Genomic DNA, 18,136 nt, shown 5'->3' with positions numbered 1-18,136 from the left:
TGCCCAACAACTAATGCATCAACAAAGAAATCAAAAGAGAAATTTTAAAATAGCAACAAATGGAAATAAAACATACCAAAATTTATGTGATGCAGCAAAAGTAGTTCTAAAAGTGAAGTTCATAGCAATAAATGCTTATCTCAAGAAACAAGAAAATCTCAAATACGTAACCTAACTACACTTCAAGGTACTAGGAAATAAAAACAAATGAAGCCCAAAGTTAGTAGAAGGAAGGAAATAACAAAGATCAGAGTGGAAATAAATGCAATAAAGACTAAAAAGACAATAGAAAAAATTAGTGAAACTAAGGGTTGGTCCTTTGAAAAGCTAAACAAAATTGATAAACCTTTATTAGAATCACCAAGAAAAAGAGAGGGCTCACAAAAATAAAATAAAAAATGAAAGAGGAGGCATTACAAATGATACCACAGATAAAAGGATCTTAAGAGGCTACTATGAAAATTATATGCCACCAAACTGGATAACCTAGAAGAAATGGGTAAATTTTCTAAGACTGAATCATGAAGAAAGGAAATCTGAACAGACTGATTACTAGTAAGGAGATTGAATCAGTAATCAAAAACTTCCCAAGAAACAAAAGTCCATAACCAGATGTCTTCACTGATGAATTCTACCCATCATTGAAAGGAATAATACTGATTCTTCTCAAAGTCTTCCAAAAACCTGAAGAGGAGGGGACACTTTCAGTTTCATTTTTACAAGGCTAGCATTACCATGAAACCAAAAGCAGACTAGGACACCACAAGAAAATAAAATTATAGGCCAATATCCCAAATGAAAATAGATGCAAAAATCCTAAACAAAACATTATCAAGCCAAATTCAACAATTTATGAAAAGGATTGTACCCCATAATCAAGTGGGATTTATTCCAGGCATGCAAGAGGGCTAAACAACTGCAAATCAATGTGATACATCACATTAAAAAAATAAAGCCTAAAAATGATATGATCATCTCAATAGATGTAGAACAAGCATTTGACAGAATTTAACTTCCATGTATGATAAAAACTCTCAACAAAGTGGTTACACAGGGAACATCTCTCAACATAATAAAGGCCATGTATGACAAGCCCACAGCTAACATCATACTGAATGGTGAAAACCTAAAAGCTTTTCTTCTAAGATTGGGAACAAGACAAGAATGTCTACTTTCACCATTTTTATTCAACAAAGTATAAGAAGTCCTAACCAGAGCAATTGGGCAAGAAAAAGAAATAAAAGGACCAAAGTGAACAGGAATAATTAAAAGTGTTACTATTTGCAGATGACATAATATTATGTATAGAAAACCATAAAGACTCCACACACACACACACACACACACACACACACACAAAACTGTTAGGACTAGTAAATGAATTCACTAAAGTTGCAGGATACAAAATCAATATACCAAAATCTGTTGCATTTCTATACACTAATAACAAACTATCATTAAGAGAAATTGACTAAAACTCCATTTACAATTGCATCAAAAAGAATAAAATACCTGGGAATAAATTTAATCAAGGAAATGAAAGACCTGTACACTGAACAGTATAAGACATCATGAAACAAATGGAAGAAGACAAAAATAAATGGAAAAATATCCTATGCATATGGATTGGAAGAAATAATATTGTTAAAATGTCTATAAAACCCAAGACAACCTGCAGATTTAATGCAATCCCTATCAAAATTGCAATGGCATTTTTTTTCACATAAATAGAATAAACAATCCTAAAATTTGTATGGGACCATAAAAGACATGGATAGCCAAAACTTTTTGAGAAAGAAGAACAAATATGGAGGCATCACACTCCCTGATTTCAAATGTATTACAAAGCAACAGCAATCAAAACAGTATGGTACTGGCTAAAAACAGACACATAGATCAATGGAACAGAATATAAAGCCCAGAAATAAACCCACACATATATGGTCAATTAATTTATGACACAGGAGTCAGAAATATACAATGGGGAAAGGCCAATATCTTCAATAAATGTTGTTGGGGAAACTGGACAACCACATGCAAAAGAATGAAACTGGATGACTATCCTATACCATACACAGAAATTAACTCAAAATGGATTAAAGAGTAGAATGAAATACCTGAAACTATAAAACTCCTAGAACAAAACATAGGCAGTAAACTCCTTGATATCAGTTAGTGTAGAGATGATTTTTTAAATGTGACTCCAAACCAAAAGCAACAAAAACAAAAATAAACAAATGGGATTACATCAAACAAAAAACCTTTTGCACAGTAAAGGAAACCATGAATAATGAAAAGGCAACTGAGTGAATAAGAGAAATATTTGCACATCATATATATGATAGGTGGTTAATATCTAAAATATATAAAGAACACATATAACTCAATAGCAAAACAAACAAAGCAAAAAAAATTGATTTAGAATTGGGCAGAAGATTTGAACAAACATATTTCCAAAAAGACGTACAGTGGCCAACAGGTACATGAAATGATAATCAACAGATGGCCAACAGGTACATAAAATAATCATCACAGAAATGCAAATCAAAACCACAATGAGATCACCTCACTCCTGTTAGAATGGCTATTATCAAAAGGACAACAGATAACAAGTCTTGGTGAGGATATGGAAAATGGGAAACCTTGTGCATTGTTGGTAGGAATGTACATTAGTGCAGCCACTATGGGAAACATTATGGAGTTTTCTCAAAATTAAAAATAGAACTATCATATGATTCAGTAATTCCACTCTGAGTATTTATCCAAAGAAAAATGAAAACACTAACTTGAAAATATATCTGCACCCCCATGTTCATTGGAGCACTATTTACAATAGCCAAGATATGGAAACAACCTAAGTGTCCATCAATGGATGAATGTGTAAAGAAAATGTGATGTGACGTGTGTGTGTGTGTGTGTGTGTGTGTGTGTGTAATGAAATATTCACCCATGAAAAAGAATGAAATCTCGCCATTTGAAACAACATGGGCAGACGCTGAGGGCATTATGCTAAGTGAAATAAGTCATATGAAGAAAAATACTGTATGACTTCAATTATATGTAGAATCTAAAATTAACAAATAAGTAAACGAAAAAAAGTTCATAGATAAAAATAGATTCATGGTTGCCAGAGATGAAGTTTATGGTGGGTGGGCAAAATGAGGAATCAATAGGTACAAATTTCCAGTTATAAAATAAATACGTCATGGTGATATAATGTACAGCATGGTGACTATAGTTAATACTGTATTGCATTTTGAAAGTTGCTAAGAGAGTAGATCTTAAAAGCCTTCATCACAAGAAAAAATAAATTCATGACTGTGTGGGTGACAGATGTTAATTAGACGTATTTTGGTTATTTTGCAATATATACAAATATCAAATCATTTTGTTGTATACCTAAAACTAATATAATACTATATGTCAATTATACCTCAATTGCAAAAATAAAGCTGATATGAATATTTTTGTACAAGTCTTTATATAGACAGCTTTCATATGGAATGGTTGGATCACATTGCAAATGTTCAACTTTTTAAGAAACTGTAGATTTTTAACTTTCTAGAATTTTATATAAATTGGATCATAAAGCATGTACTCTTTTGTTTGGCCTTTTTAACTTAGTTTAATTGTTTTAAACCTCAAAAATCATACGTTGTGGTGTGTATCAGTACTTCATCATTTTCATACCTGATGAATATTTTTTTGTATGGATGTACCAAAGTATTCCTTCACCTGTTGATGAACATTTGGACTATTTCCAGTTTTTGGCTATTACAAATAAAGCTGCTATGAACACTCATGTAGAAGTCTTTGTATGAACATATGTTTTGTTGACTGGTCTAGACTTAACAAAGTGATAGAGAAATTGCTAGTAATACAGACTGAAACTAAAGGGGAGTTATGTCTAAAGCCATTACCTTGTGAACAGCACAAAACACAGAAACTCACAAAGTTATTATTTTGATAGTCTTCAACCTACTGTACAATCCTTTTTAGATACAAATACGAGTTGGTCATCTCTACTAGTAGGGTATACAGTAGCATAGGAATGACTTTGAAAACATCTGGAGGCAAAACAATACAGTAGCAAACAGATGCAAATGGTAGATAGAGGTTTGCACACATACGTAAGCCAGATTTTAGAAAAGCCTGGAGAGACTCTGTTTCAGGTTATTTGCTGAATCAGTGCTGAGATCCCTCCAAGGCCTTTTGAAAGTAGAGATGCCCACAACCTGGCACACATTGATTCTCACTATCTGGCACAAGAGCTGATCATTTTGGGACTCTCCTCAGAGTATTGCGTATGATGATTGGACCATTTTCCTGTTTTGGCCGTTGACAAAGGCTTCAGGGTATTTGTTCAGCATTTGTAGAAAATAGACCGATAAAATATATGTCTTGCATTTTTTTAACAAAACCTGTCTAATGGGAGAGTAAAAACTTTCCCAGGAGAAATCACTGCAATAGTTAGTACCCATTGTGTAGTGCCAAGGAAAGGGCAGATGCTGTCATTTTTGATATACCGCCTCAAGGAGACACCTTTTTGCACATTGCTATAATTGTCTTTTTCCATTAAAATCAAACCAGGCCTGAGTACCCACATGCTAGGAATAACTAAAAGGTATTTTATTTGATATATTCTTTCAGCAAAGCCCAAAGGAATGATAACCAGAATTTATTTGTATAAATGTATATACTGGCAGTTTTAGCAACTGGGATCCTTATAATAATGTTTATCACAGTCTCTGGATCTTTTGCCATCTAGTTTGATGTTCCATAATGCCTTCAATTTCATGGGAAAGAAGAGCAGTAAGGCATAAAAGGACCCTGTGTTCAGGTTTAGAGAACACAGGGCCTGATTCGATGAATCACACCTACTTAGAATCCAGAAAATTTTTAATAGAGCATTGATAAGAAAAGGATATTACCCCATAGGAGCTCATAAATAAAAGAAGGGCATAAGATTGTCAGGGTCAAAATGAACACTTATCTATCTCATTATACATATAGAATTATGCCTCAAACTTGACTTTTCAAAAGATCAAGCCTTGGAAAGAAACCACAACCATGCTAAATTTGGATGGGACTTTTGAGTTCACCAAGCACTTTTGTAGACATTGTCTTATCTGAGCATCCAAAGTATTATTACCATCCTTATTACATATATGAGAAATCAGTTTGTAAATGGTTAGGTAATCTACCCGGAGCCAGATAGTCTACTTTTTAATGATAGATCCAAAATAAGGATCAAAAGTCTCTTAACTATACAAGGCTGTCTTCCATTTTTCACACAATCTTGTATCACAAAACACAAGTTCAAAGCAACGATGAATAACCTTGTTTCAGACTTGTGTTAGACATATATGAAAGACTGTTGCTATCAAAGCTTTTGACAATAATTGAATGATTCCAAAGGGTCATGACAAGTCATTTTGCTGAGAAAGAAATTTGCACTATGAAAAGACCAATATTTGGTAACAGTCACTTATTATGGTTAAGCCCAGCCTATCACCCAGCATCCATATGTCTATGAGGTTTTCTTAATTTCCACTTTGTCTCAATGTAGACCCTAACTCCAATTAAAATTGTTTCTTGGTAAAAATGGTCCTCAAAGCAAGCCATCTGCTAGTTATGGTGATTAAATAGAAAGGTTCCCAGAAAGTAATGGTTCTTAGAACATGGAAGTTTTGGATCAATTTAAGAATACAAAGGAGAAATTGTCCACAACTCAGAGTGATTATGGGAACAACTTCACCATTTGCTCTACAAGGAAAAAAATTTTTGAAATTGCTTTATCTAGTGCTCCAAACAGGACAAAAATTGCATGTTATAGAGGAAATATGTTATATTACGATTTATGAACTGGGGAATTCCTTTGTCAGAAATGTCAAGATTGTGCTTTCTACACCATTCTTTCCTTACTGATCTATTTTGTAAGAAGAAAATAAAATCAATCCCAGCAAAAAAAGTTGCTTATATATTTGATTATAAATTTATAATTAAAACAAAGTTTTTAGCTATAATCACAAAGATGCATAGTAAAAAGCTGAAGTATTGCCTAGAATTATTTAAGTACTATAGATGACATAAAGAATATTGAAAATATGGTTAGACTGAGTTTTCACTCCATCTACTTTCTATAGATATTTTTGTAATTATAAAATTCTTCCTTGATTTGTATTATGAAATTTTTCTTAGAATATACAATAATCAGAATTAACAAAATTTCCCTATGCAATCTTATTAATAGTGGATAGTCTATTATATGTTTTCTCACAAATCAAAAATTAACTTATACTTTGATTAATGTTAACTTCAAAGGCAAGTCCAAGTAAGCAGTTAATATTCTCAAAAAAAAAAAAAAAAGAGGGTTCCTTCCATTTAATTTTTCATATGAGTTCCTAAGAAGGAGGCAGTAAAATAAGCAGTTCTATAAACTTAGTAACTTTCTTTACATCATTTGATAATATATTGAATTTTAAAATTTCCCAGACGCCCTTATAACTATTTAAAATTTTTTCTCATTTGCAGTGATGATTGGAAGAAGAGTTGAAAATGGGTCACTTCTGAATTTTCCTTTGGATGTTAAATGGTCCTTTTCTGTCTCCCAATGATAACCAGAGCCATTCGCTTATTTTTTTTCTCTGTCATTCTCAGGTAAGCCACTGAACATCCCTTGCAAAGCATTCTTTGGATTCAGTGGAGAGTCTGGACCAATGATCTACTGGATGAAAGGGGAGAAGTTTATTGAGGAACTGGCAGGTCACATTAGAGAAGGTGAAATAAGGTACAGAAGTTGAATTGCTTACTTTTCTTTGCTGTCTTTGCAGTTAAGCGATGGAGCATCCTAGAAGAGCTTCTGCCTGGGATTTTAATTGCAACTCCAAACCATTCCATTTTCTAAAGGCTGATCTGGTGGAGAGAGTAAGGCTGACTGCCTTAAGAAATGCAAATGTATAAGCTTCCAATATAAAGAAGTTTTCTCAGGTTCTAAGAATATACCATGGGATATAATGATTCCCTCAGAGCTGCCTAAGCAAATTCCTTTAAGTTTTCAAAGCTTAGGCGACTGTTTCTCCAGCCCCAGCAAAGATCGAAATTTTGTAGGTAACTCTTCAGACCACAGGGCAAATGCTCATTTACTCCCTGGGAACAGACAACTTTCATATGTCACAGGTATAAAGCCGTGGTGGCAGTAGTAAGCTAGTACTCGCCAAAATAACTGTTGACTCTTGTTGAACAGTGTTTCTTTTCCCCAGTACCCACTGCTCATCCTGAAAGTGACTTTCAGGCTAGCACCTCCCTAGACCTCTTTTCACTCTCCTGTTACACAGATGCCTCACTAATATATAGACATCTAATCTATTGAGTTTCTAATCCTATGTATATGATCATATTTGTACAAATAAGAGATAGGTAATTTTTTTCTGCCTCAGTCTATGGAATTACCCTTTGATTTCAGAAATGGTGATATATAATGTACTTTTCTCACTCCAATAGGAATTGGGACCCCCTCCCCCTCTACCCCAATTAAGAATCATGAAATGGAAAGCAAACCAATATTTCAGTGCAACTAATGTTAAAATGTGTTCTTTTACTTTTCTTATTGAATATATAGCTGTATAAAAGAAAAAAGTACACATTATATTATTTACTATGATTAAGTATGATTTATAACTACCATGACAATTTCTCTTTATGTGTCCACCCAATAACTCCCCTCTAAGGGTTCATAAATTTGAGGGTGTATGAATCCCCTGAGAGTCTATGCAAAATATTGTCTATATGAGCATATTTCTAGGGAAAAAAGTACATGAAAATGTACCTAACACCATTAATCATAAGGGAAAGGTAAATCAAAACCATGTGGTAATACTTCATATTCACTAGGATGGCTATAATCAAAAAGTCAGATTACAACAAGTTCTGGCGAGGATACAGAAAAATTGGAACCCTCATACACTGCTGGTGGGAATGTAAAATAACGCAGCTACTTTCTGCAATTCCTCAAATGGTTAAACAAAGAGTTATCAGCAATTCTCTTCCTAGATATATAACCAAGAGAAATCAAAACATATATCCACACAAAAACTTGTATATAAATGTTCACAATAGTATTATTTATGATAGACAATTGGTGGAAACAGCGTAAATGACCATTAACTGATGCACGGATAAATAAAATATGATATATTTGTACAATGGAATAGTGTTCAGCCATATAAAGGAATGAATGAAGTGGTGATACACACTACAACATGGATGAACCTTGAAAACATTCTCACTGAAAGAAGTCAGTGACAAAAGACCACATAGGATGATTTCATTTATATGAAATATCTAGAATAGTCCAACCTATAGAGACAAAAATATATTAGTGTTTGCTTAGGGCTGGGGGAATGGAACGATAGGGGTAAATACCTAAACTATGTGAGTTTATCTGGTATGGAGTGGGTTTTGGTGTGATAGATACAATATTGTAACCTAAAATGCACTATTTTAAAGTGTAAATTCAGTGACTTTTAATGCATTCACAATGATGTGCAACCACCACCACTATCTAGTTCCAGAAATTTTTCATCACCCCAAGAGGAATCTCTGTACCCTTGGAGTCTGAGGCTTCTTTTTGAGGTGATAAAAATGTTACAAAATTGACTGTGCTGATGGTTGCACATATCTGTTATATACTAAAAAAATGGTGAATTGTACATTTTAAATGGATGAATTGTATGGTATGTAAATGATATCTCAATAAAGCTGTTTTTTAAAAAAATTTCTAATTGATTGCCTGACACAAAACAGATATTCAGAAAAAAATAATCAATATACTACTTACAAATAGTTCTTAACTATTAATTCTTATTTAATCTTTAAGTTTACAAATAACTATCACTTTATTAGCCAATTTCAAGTTAAGGTTTATGAAATTAATGCAAATGAATTTATTTTAAATTATTTCAGAAGATATATGTTTAGAATTATTCTCAATATATCTGCCTGTAAAAGACTTTAAGGGTCACTCTTCATTTTTCAGAGAAAGAAACTGGTCCCCAAAGAGCCAGTGGTAGGTACAATGGTACAAATAAGCAAAATTTCCACTACTGAAAAAGCTCAGAGCTATGTTTCATGATCAATGGTAGTAGTTATATAGCCTGAGATAATTATTTCCCTTTTCCTATACATGACTAATCGGATTTTTAAAAAAAATAAATAGATTTACTGGCACATAATTGACATACAATGAACACAATTTAGAGTGTATAATCTGTATGATCTGACATATATGTTTCTACCTATGAAACCATCACCATAATGAAGATAATGAACATATAAATTACCCACAAGTTTCCTGGTGCTCCTTGGTAATGCCCCCCCTCTTGCACTTCTTTCATAACAATACTTATCTTTCTGTCACTATAAATCAGTTTGCATTTTATAGCATTTTATATAAACAGAATCATGTAGTATGTACTCTTTTTTTGTCTGGATTATTTCACTAAACAAAATTGTTTTAAGATTCATCTGTCTTGTTACATGTATCAATAGTTCATTCTTTTTTTATTGTTCAGTAGTATTCCATTATATGGATATAAACAATTTGGTTATCCATTCACTTGTTGATGGACATTTGAGTTGTTTCCAGTTTGAGGGCTATTACAGATAAAGCTGCCATTAACATACATGTATATATCTTTGTTTGCATATATATTTCCTTTATTCTTGGATAAATATCTCGACATGGAGTAGATGAATTAGATAGTAGGTGTACATTTAACTGTTTTGTTCCTTTTTAAGCTTTTTTAAAAAATCTTTATTTTTTAGAATAATTTTAGATTTACAGAAAAATTGTAAAGATAGTGTCTTTTTTAAAAAAAATACATTTATTTTGGCTGTACCAGGTCTTACTTGCAGCATGCTTATGGGATCTAGTTCCCTGACCAGGAATCGAACCCAGGCCCCCTGCATAGGGAGTGCAGAGTCTTACCCACTGGACCACCAGGGAAGTCCCAAAGATAGTGTCTTACTCTGTTCGGCTGCTATAAATTTCATAGACTGGGTGCGTTAAACAGCAAATATTTATTTCTCACAGTTCTAGAGACTGTGAAGTCCAAAATCAATGCACCAGCAGACTCAATGGCTGATGAGGGCCCACTTCCTGGTTGATAGATGTCCATTTTTTTTTTACTGTACCCTCACATGTCCTCACGTGGTAAAAGAAGCCAGAGAGCTCTCTGGTGTCTCTTTTATAAGTGCACTAATCCCATTCATCAGAGTGCCTTTCTCATGATCTAATCACCTCTCCAGAGCCCCACCTTCTAATACCATCTCATTAGGGGGTTAGGATTTCAACAAATGAGTTGGGGGAGGGGGAATAAACATTCAGTACATAGCAGATAGTATAGAAAGTTTCTATATACCCCCATACCCAGTTTTTGTTGTTATTAACATCTTAAGTTAATATGGAGCATTTGTTACAATTAAAGAACCAAAATTGATTATTAACTAAAGTCAATACTTCATTCAAATGTCCTTAATTTTTACTTACTATCCTTTTTTTTTCCTCCAGGATTAACTTTTTAATAATCTGCCAAACTATACTCCAAAGTTGTTATACCATTTTACAAAAGAAAAGTTAGTTAGGCCGTGGCTGCTCTAGCAGCAAATGATTAGAGTGGTGGGAGACAAACCACACATATGTGAAACAGTTTAATCCAGTCCCAGCCACTATATTAGGTGCCAAATGAGTCACCCAGATATTAAGTGCTATAGGAAGTCAAACGTTCAGCATTTGCAAAACATCATTGTTTATTTGATTCTTTTACATCTTCCTTCTCCACCATCTGCAACACTTCCAGTTACAAAGGGTACATACCTATATTTGCAGAGGAGGAAAGTAACATGGAATTTGTTTTGAAAATTTCACAAAACCTTACTAGCTAACTAGAGACACCTTCAGAGAAGTGCAAACAAAGAGGCAGGAACTTCTGGCCAAGAGAAACACACAGTCAGCCATTTTGTAATATTAATTGTATGATCTACGATCTATTTGGGACCCTGTGTGTGGGGGGGAATTCCTTCAGGCTATGGCCATTTATGCTAACACACGAGTTAATTACTAGACTCTGTCTTCTAACTTCCAAAACCAATGTCCTTGAAACAAGATTTTTGCACAGCGTGGTGGATTGGAACAAATCTGGTAGTTTTATCAAAAAAAAAGTTGCTAATCATACCATTAGTTCAATCAAGAAAAGATCTGCATTCTTTCAAGGCCACATATATTCTCCAAAGGGAACAGTTCTGACAGCAGAATGCTGAAGATGTTAAGTAGAGGATTCCTCTCAAAAGCATTTCTGGAAACAAAATTTCCTTCTGAATGCATGGCTCTCCCTCAGGGTATTGTATTTGCTTCATGTTTTAATTGAATCACAGCTCTTGTGTTGTGCACATATGTCAGAAGTGCACTGCCCAGTAGATCTAAGAAGTGGGGAGGCAAATCAATTGCTCTTAAGCAGTTAATTTATGGAGAAGTTGCCACAGTGGCAAAGGGTCTGGAAGGAGGACTGACCATGCTGCCTAGGTTCTCCATTTCCTGGGTAGCAGCTTGATCCTAGTAGTATGTGTTGTACCTTTTTATCTCTTAGTATTGCCCCAGAGAAATAGAAGACTTTGAAGAAAAAATCTACCGAAGGGAAAAGCTTGGATATTTACCAAAGGCTTGATGAAATAATGTCACTCAGACTATAGTCAGTGTAGCCTCTGTATTCAGCAGTTCCCTTGCAATTTGACTAGCATATTTGATCAAATCTTGACCAGGGTTTTGGAGTTCTCATGTGTTTGTTCCCTGGGTTACTTTCACCACCATGGTTCCTTGTATCTCCTTACTTGCAGCCTGTTGCCAAAGTACTCAAACTCCACTCTGGGCACACAGATTCCCCTCTATCTCCTCTTAGGCAGAAATTGGCATAGCCCTACCAAAGTCTATGCTGTTGCTAAGAGACTGAGTCCTAAGAAAATTTGAACCCAAATGTAGTATCCAATCACAACTGCCAGCTTATCCCATACAACTGCATCACGGCCTTTCCACTGACTCCAAAATGTGTCATCTGTAGGGATGTTAAGGGAATTTTGCATGTGTAGCAGCATAAGCTGCAATTGTGCAAATTTGGTTATTTTTATCTACCATTTTAAAGTCCTTGCGACAAGCTACTCTCTACAATCTCTACCATGTCTATTCAGAGAAGTCAAATAATTATTTGGAGGAGACCCAGGGGAAACTATCATTAGGAAAGGACTTCCTAATTTCTGTCGCTCTGTTTAAACTTAATGGGAATGGCTTGCAAAGTGGGATAAGAGAGTTCATGAAAAGGAGTAGTCTTTTGGTATGAACATTCTAGCAAGGCCAACCCAGTTCCACGCCTTTACAGACCTTCCCTTTTATTAATCTTACCAGAGGCTTGAGAATTTTAAAAAAAATCAGTGAGGTATATATTCCACAGTGGTAATAAAAAATGCCAGAGAAATTGAACTAATCCTATTGAACAAGAAATAATAGTCTTTAAGCTTCCGTGCAGGGTTGCGAATTGTATCTGATTGTCGATGGAGACTGCATGAATTTCAGTGCAATTGCTTTGCCCCAATGGAGAGTAATTTTGATTATAAATTTCACTTAAAATTAAAAATCTCCCTATCAATAGCTAATGTTTTTCCCCTAGGCAATACCATAAAGCAAGTTTACCAAATCTTTTATAATTCTTGACCTGAAAACCATATTCAATTTATCTTAAGGTTTTTCAGACAAGCTTCTTAAAATGCAAACAATTTAATTTACTTTCAGTTCCTAAAAGGCTACAAGTTGAATATGGGCTTTTTTTGTTTGTAAGTTTTATTTTTTTCACTCCTGCTTCTACCACTTTCCAGCCTTCTGTTTCCATCCCTTTACCTTAATTTTACATAATTTTCTTGAGTGAGTGAAATGCTCTTAACAAAGAAGGGAATGTGATACAGGTATGAAAAGATTTTATTCTTAAAATAAGGTGAGTTTATGTTAAAGACCCAAAATAACCTATTAATATCTCACCAATTTAAACAAATAATATGGAGCTGTGAATATTAATTTTTCCCCAGGCAGCCTAAGGCAAAATGATGGGCTCTGTTTTGGCAACTTCCCACCATGCTTTTTCAGTGCCTTGAAACATCCCACCTGCTCCGGCTGCCCCAAAATTAAGCTAAAAACATAACAAAACAACCCCGCAACACACACATAATCTGTTCTTTTCTCCTGCTCTTAGGTCATCCCACTGGAAGAAGGAATATTGATTGATCACTTTGCCTTTGATTTAAATGTTTCAAATCTCATCATACTTATATGTAAGTGTAGATTTTGTAAGTCATGAGGAGATGTCAATGGAAAAGTAAAATTTATAAGCAGCATAGTTTTACCTAAAGGCAGCCTTAATGGCCGTTTATCTGAAGGATGATTTTTGGAGTTGTGACTCTACTATCCACAGTTCTACTTTCACAGTGGGTCTTAGCCTTGACTTATGCATAAAATATTTAAAGCCTACCTAAGGCATATTTGTTATCTTTCTTCATTTATTGAGCAGATATAGATGCCTAGTCTAAAATATGGTGTTTTCTGTTGTAGGCTGCTTTAGATGAGAGCCTATAATTAATAAATAACAATAATTCCTCCATGTTTTTATACTACATAGTACATTACAAAAACATTTGACATCCTAAATTACATTGGATTTTTAGGATAACCATCTGAGATAAACCGTATCAGTTTATTCTACAGATAAAAAACCTGAGGTTTAGAGACTGAGGAAGAACTGTCCTCAGGCAGTTGATTCACAGTTCCAGTGGAGCTAGATTGACTTTATCAGAACACAGCTAGCAAGAATCCTCAATTGTTCAGAATGATCTGTTGTAGTCCACCTTTAGGATATAAAGAGTCAAAACCTACCTGGGACTGAAAGAGTAAAAATCAGTTGGGACTGAGAATAAGCATCCCAGCTATTAATCAGGCTGGGAGGACAGACAGATAAAACCAGCTGCAAAGTTAACAGAAAACACTGTTTCTCCCAAGGTCATGCAGCAGTTAAATAATGCCATAACGACCCCCACCTCTTTTGAGTGACTACTGCTTTCTTACCAGTGATGCCCAGACCTTCTTTGCTATTTTCACATTACTGGGAATACCCAATTAGTAAACCACCTCCGCCTCATGACAGTACACAATTCTTAGTCCACAGGAATCCTCACCGCCCCCATCCCCACCAACTGCCTCAGAAGCAGCAATCGATCCAGAACTTATCCCTGCTTCTTTAGACCATCCTCAGAATCTTTAGTGGGAACCCAAATGTTACAAAAGATGCTTTCTTCTCCTCTTCAATCAAGAAACAATCCACAGTTCCTCTGGAGCGTTCCTTCCACAGTGTATTCAGCCTATAAATCTGCTTGTGTCAGCCTACGGGCTTAATCCTGGTCTTTGACTAATGAGGCTTTAACAGGAAATTTTTTAAAAAGCAAATGATACTAAAATAAAGATTTTGTTTATTTAAGAGGGTTTTTTTAAAAACTATTTCCTATTATTGATATTCTCAATCATTATTCCTGGATAATGATTACTGCTGCTCAGAATGAAGACCCAGAGACTTGCAAGATACCTAGTCATCAAAGGAGAGTTCAATTAGGTTTAAGGGATTATTACCAATTAATGGAAACTGGAACAGCATATACAACTTAATACCAAAAAAAAACAAAGAACCCAATTAGAAAATGAGCAGAAGCACTGAGTAGACATTTTTCCGAAGAGGAAATGCAGAAGGCCAACAGGCACATGAAAAGATGCTAAATGTCGATAATCATCAGGGAAATGCAAATAAAAACCACAGTGAGATATTACCTCACACCTGTCAGAATGGTTCTCATCAAAAAGAACATAAATGACAAATGTTGGCAAGGATGTGGAGAAAAGGGCACCCTAGTACACTGTTGGTGGGATTGTAAATTGGTGCAACCACTATGGAAACAGTATGGCGGGCCCTCAAAAATTAAAAATAGAACTACCATATGTTCCAAAAATTACAAGCGTTATTTTATTTTATTTTATTTTATTTTATTTTATTTTATTTTAGGGGGAATCAAATCTCCTTCCTCTATTTCATTTGATTTTTTTTAATTCCAGCTTTATTGAGGTGTGACTGACAAATAAAAACTGTATATATTTAAGGTACACAATGTGATGTTTTGGTATATGTATACATTGTGAAATGATTACCACAATCAACTAACATATCCATCACCACACAGTTATCATTTTTGTGTGTATATGGTGGAAACACTTGAGATTTACTCTCCTCTCAAATTTCAAGGATACAGTACAGTATTGTTAACTATAGTCACCATGCTGTACATTAGGTCTCCAGAACTTACTCTTCTTATAATTGAAAGTTTGTACTCTTTGACCAGCAACTCCCCATTTCATCCACCGACCAGCATCTCCCTATTTTTTTCACCCTCCAGTTCCTAATAACCATCATTCTGTTACTATTAGTTTGGCTTTTCTAGAGTTCATATATAAGTATTTTTCAGTATTTTTCATTCTCTGTATGACTTATTTCACTTAGCATAGTATTCTCCAGGTTCCCCTATGTTGTCACAAATTGCAAGATTTTCTTTTTTTTTTTTGAGACTGAATAATATTCCATTGTACATATAAACCACATATTCTTTTCCCATTCATTTACTGATGGATACTTAAGTTGTTTCCATATCTTGCCTATTATGAATAATGCTAAACTGAACATGAGAGTGCAAATATCTGTTTGAGATCTTGATTTCATTTCCTTTCATACATACCCAGAAGTGGGATTTCTGGATCATATGGTAGTTCCATTTTTAGTTTTTAGAGGAATCTCGGTACTGTTTTCCATAATGGCTGCACCAATTTACATTCCCACCATCAGTATACAGTTTTCCCTTTTCTCCACATTCTTGCCAACAATTCTTATCTTTTGTCTTTCTGGTAATAGCCATTCTATTGAGATTTGAGATGACATCACATTGTGATTTCGATTTGCATATCCCTGATGATAGCGAAGTTGAGCACCTTTTCATACACTTGTTGGCCACTTGTATACCTTCTTTGGAGAAATGTCTGTTCAGGTCCTTAGCCCAATTTTTTTTTTATCACGTTGTTTGTTTGGATGTTGTTTGTTGTTTTTATATTGAGTTGTAAAATTTCCTTATATATTTTGGATCTTAACCCTTTATCAGATATATGGTTTGCAAATATTTTCTCCCATTATGTAGGTTATATTTTCACTCTCATTTTATTTTATTGAGGTATAATTGACATACACCATTATATGAGTTAAGCTCACATAGTTAACATATTAACTCTTTTTTGAATGTGGTGAGAATGTTTAAGATCTAATCCCAGCAATGTTCAAGTATACAATACCATGTTATTGACTATAGTCACCGTGCTATATATTAGACCCTCAGAACTTCTTAGAACTGCTTTTATTGCTACTATTCTTTTAAACAAACTGGTACCTGTTAGATCAATTATGAATAGGAAAAATAAGATATTTTATCTTTATTTATTCCTTCTCCAACACTCTTCCTTTCATTATGTAGATCCAAATTTCTGACCTATATCATTTTTATTTTCTCTTAAGAACGTTTAACATTTCTTGCAAAACAGGTCTACTGGCAACAAATTTCCTCAGTTTTTATTTGTCTGAAAAAGACTTTATTTCTCCTTCAGATTTGAAGGATAAATGGATACAATATTCTAGGTTGATAGCAATTTTCTTTCAATACTTTCAATATTTCACTCCAGTCTCTTCTTGTTTATGTAATTTCTAAAGAGACATCTGATGTATTTCTCGTTCTTCTTCCACTATAGGTAAGTTTTTTCCTTTGAATTCTTTCAAGATTTTCTCTCATTTTTTTTTTTTACTTTATATGGTTAGAATACGATGCGTCAAAGTGTAACATTTTTAATATTCGCTCTGCTTGGTATTCTCCGATCTTCTGCATCTGTAGCCTGATATCTTTGGAAAATTCTCAGTTACTATCACTTCAAATATTTCTATTGCTCCTTTCTCTTTCTTCTTTTGGTATTTAGATTACATGTATGTTACTCCTTTTGTAGTTATAACTCAGGGGTTCAATATTTTGTTCTTTTTTTGCCATGCTCTTGTCTTTGTGTTTCAATTTAGGAGATTTCTGTTGATTGTCTTCGAGATCATTGATTCTTTCTTTGGCCACATACAATATATTAATGGCCCATGAAAGGCACTCTTTATTTCTGTTACAGTGTTTTGATTTCTAGCATTTCCTTTTGATTCTTTCTTAGAATGTCCATCTCTTTGGTTATGATACTAAGCTATTGATTTACGTTGTTCACTTTTTCCATTTGAGCCTTTAATGTATTAGTCATGGTTATTTTATATTCCCATTCTGATAATTCTCTGCCATACCTGAATATGGTTCTGATGTTTGCATTGTCTTTTCAGACTTTTTTTCTTTTTAACATGCCTTATCATTTTTTGATTGAAAGCCAGATGTGATGTATCAGATAAAAGGAACTAAAGTAAGCAGGTCTTTAATGTGAGATTTTATGTTTATGTGGCTAGGAGTTAGGCTGTGTTTACTGTTTTCTGTAGCTGTAGGTGTAAGAGGCTAAAATTTCCTATAATGTGCTTGTTTATGTCTCCACTGTTTCTTTCGGTTTTCCTAGAGACTGCTTCTTAAATAGGGTCTGAGTTTTGCAAACCTTTGTAATCATACAGGAGCTTGCACTGGTGTGGTGGTAAGTATTCTATAATCCTATGATAAAGTCTTAGTCTTTCAATGAGCCTGTGCCTTTGGGCTGTGACCTTTACAAGTGTTTCTTAGCTTTCCTCCTTTTCTTAGGTGAAACAGGAAGGCTTGAGGAGGCTGGAGTTGGGTATTTCTCTTCCCTCCAGTTTCGCTAAAACCCAAGTAATTTAGGCTCTGCTAAAAGAGTTTCCCTTGAGGGCATGCCTTTGTTAAGAAGAAAGAGTGCTCTGGGCTCATTTCAAGATAGTTGCTTTACCCCTTCCTCTGCCCAAAGCATAAAGGAACATTTCTCTGA

General features: G+C 34.4%; 1 protein-coding gene across 1 annotated transcript in view; it reads left to right on the top strand.

The window, feature by feature from the left end:
• IL1RAPL2 (interleukin 1 receptor accessory protein like 2) overlaps positions 1-18,136 on the top strand; it is a 503,579-nt gene that overhangs the window by 454,610 nt on the left and 30,833 nt on the right. The window contains exon 5 of the mRNA XM_057717591.1: positions 6,661-6,790. Coding sequence (XP_057573574.1) covers positions 6,661-6,790 — 130 coding nt within the window. The remainder of the gene's footprint in view (positions 1-6,660; positions 6,791-18,136) is intronic.

Source organism: Hippopotamus amphibius, chromosome X (assembly GCF_030028045.1).
Source record: "Hippopotamus amphibius kiboko isolate mHipAmp2 chromosome X, mHipAmp2.hap2, whole genome shotgun sequence".
NCBI classification, from domain to species: domain Eukaryota; kingdom Metazoa; phylum Chordata; class Mammalia; order Artiodactyla; family Hippopotamidae; genus Hippopotamus; species Hippopotamus amphibius.
This window is presented reverse-complemented; position numbering and strand designations above follow the sequence as displayed.